Below are 1405 nucleotides of genomic sequence, written 5' to 3'. Positions count from 1 at the left end.
CTCGTACCCTGCGGGCACACCCGGCTTCCACAGCGCCGGCCCAAGGGATCAAGGCAGGAGGAAGCATCTGCCCTTCCGACGGGCAGCGCTGCGGGGCGCGAAGCACCCGGCTCTGCGGACGCCCCGTGAGGGCTGCGCAGCTGTGACGGAGTTTCTTCCGTCGTTCCCTCTCCGGAAAGTTACGGCCCACAACCTCGACAGCGCCAGGACATCCGAAGCCTCCCGCGCCCAAAGGCGTGAGGCGAACCGCACGCGGACCCGTCTCCGGGAGCAGCCGCTGCCCGTCAGGGCTGACGGACAAACCCCCTTATTCCGCCCCCCCCGTCCCGGAAAGCCCCTCCCTCGCCCCCTCCCTCGCCGCCACCTCCCGCCGCCCGTCAGTCGGAGCGGAGCGCGGCGCGGGGAGCGGAGGCGGCGCGGCAACGGCAGAGAGCGGGCGAGAGAGGGAGAGAGAGAGCGAGGAGCCGGCTCTCCCCTCCCTCCCTCTCTCCCTCCTTCCTTCCTCCTCTCCCTCCCTCCCTCGTTCCTTTCCCCCCCCCCCCCCCCCCCCCCACCGCTCTCTCCGCCGCTCTCTCCCCCTCGTTCTCGCTCTCCCCGTTCCTCTTCCCTTGTCCACACGCGCTCTTCCCCTCTCCCCGCTCCTCTGCGGTCTCACTCGTTTCGGGGCGGCCGCGGCCCCTCGATGAGCGCCGTCTGTTGATCTGTCACCGCCCTCAGCCGTCCCTCCCCGCTCCGCTCCGTACCTGGGGCGAGGCAGGAGCGGCCGCCGGCAGCATGTCCCGCAGGAAGCAGAGCAAACCCCGGCAGATCAAACGTAAGTTTCCGGAGGGGGGCTCCCTCCAACACACTTCTGTTTACCTCGCGCTCGGGAGGCGGCACGGAGCTGGCTGCGGGGAACGCTGGGTCCGGAGCGCCCGAACTTTGCCGGGAGCTGAGGAGCGGGGAAGGGGCAGAGGGCTGGAACCGCTCGGAGCGGGGCGATCGACCCTTCACTCTCCCGTTTTGCGCTCCTTTGGAGCCGCCGGTGCCTCCCCCACGTCTCTCCGAGCTCCGAGTTTAGGAGCACGGTCGCTGCCGGTTTGCGCTCCAAGTTGAGCTTAGCGCTGGCAGTTTAGCGAACGGCGCTTGGCGGGCACCGCGCCGCTCGGCAACTTTGCGCGCTCCGCTCCCGCGTGCTTTGCGGGGAACGATGGAGGCGAGGAAGTTCCCGCGGCGCCCCGGGCAGCGCCGCGCCGTGCGGGGCCCCACGCGCGCTCCGTAGCCGCGCCGCCCGCGTTCCCCTCGGGCGCGCCCCGCAGCTCCGGGACTGCTTCGGGAGTCCGTGCCGAGGAACAGGTGTGTGCGTGCTGGAGGCTCGTGCTGAGAGATCCTCTGCCTGGCGGGGCTCATGGCTCACTTCTCGCCC

The 1405-nt window shown here is 70.9% G+C and overlaps 1 protein-coding gene across 2 annotated transcripts in view; it reads left to right on the top strand.

The window, feature by feature from the left end:
• Positions 1-382: 382 nt before the first annotated feature.
• ZFPM2 (zinc finger protein, FOG family member 2) overlaps positions 383-1405 on the top strand; it is a 305433-nt gene continuing 304410 nt past the window's right edge. Inside the window, exon 1 of one of the 2 annotated variants that reach the window (XM_072329719.1) lies at positions 383-814. In XM_072329719.1, coding sequence (XP_072185820.1) covers positions 775-814 — 40 coding nt within the window. In that variant the 5' untranslated portion in view covers positions 383-774. The remainder of the gene's footprint in view (positions 815-1405) is intronic. The other variant, XM_072329720.1, reaches the window with a different exon arrangement.

Source organism: Excalfactoria chinensis, chromosome 2 (assembly GCF_039878825.1).
Source record: "Excalfactoria chinensis isolate bCotChi1 chromosome 2, bCotChi1.hap2, whole genome shotgun sequence".
Taxonomy (NCBI): domain Eukaryota; kingdom Metazoa; phylum Chordata; class Aves; order Galliformes; family Phasianidae; genus Excalfactoria; species Excalfactoria chinensis.
This window is presented reverse-complemented; position numbering and strand designations above follow the sequence as displayed.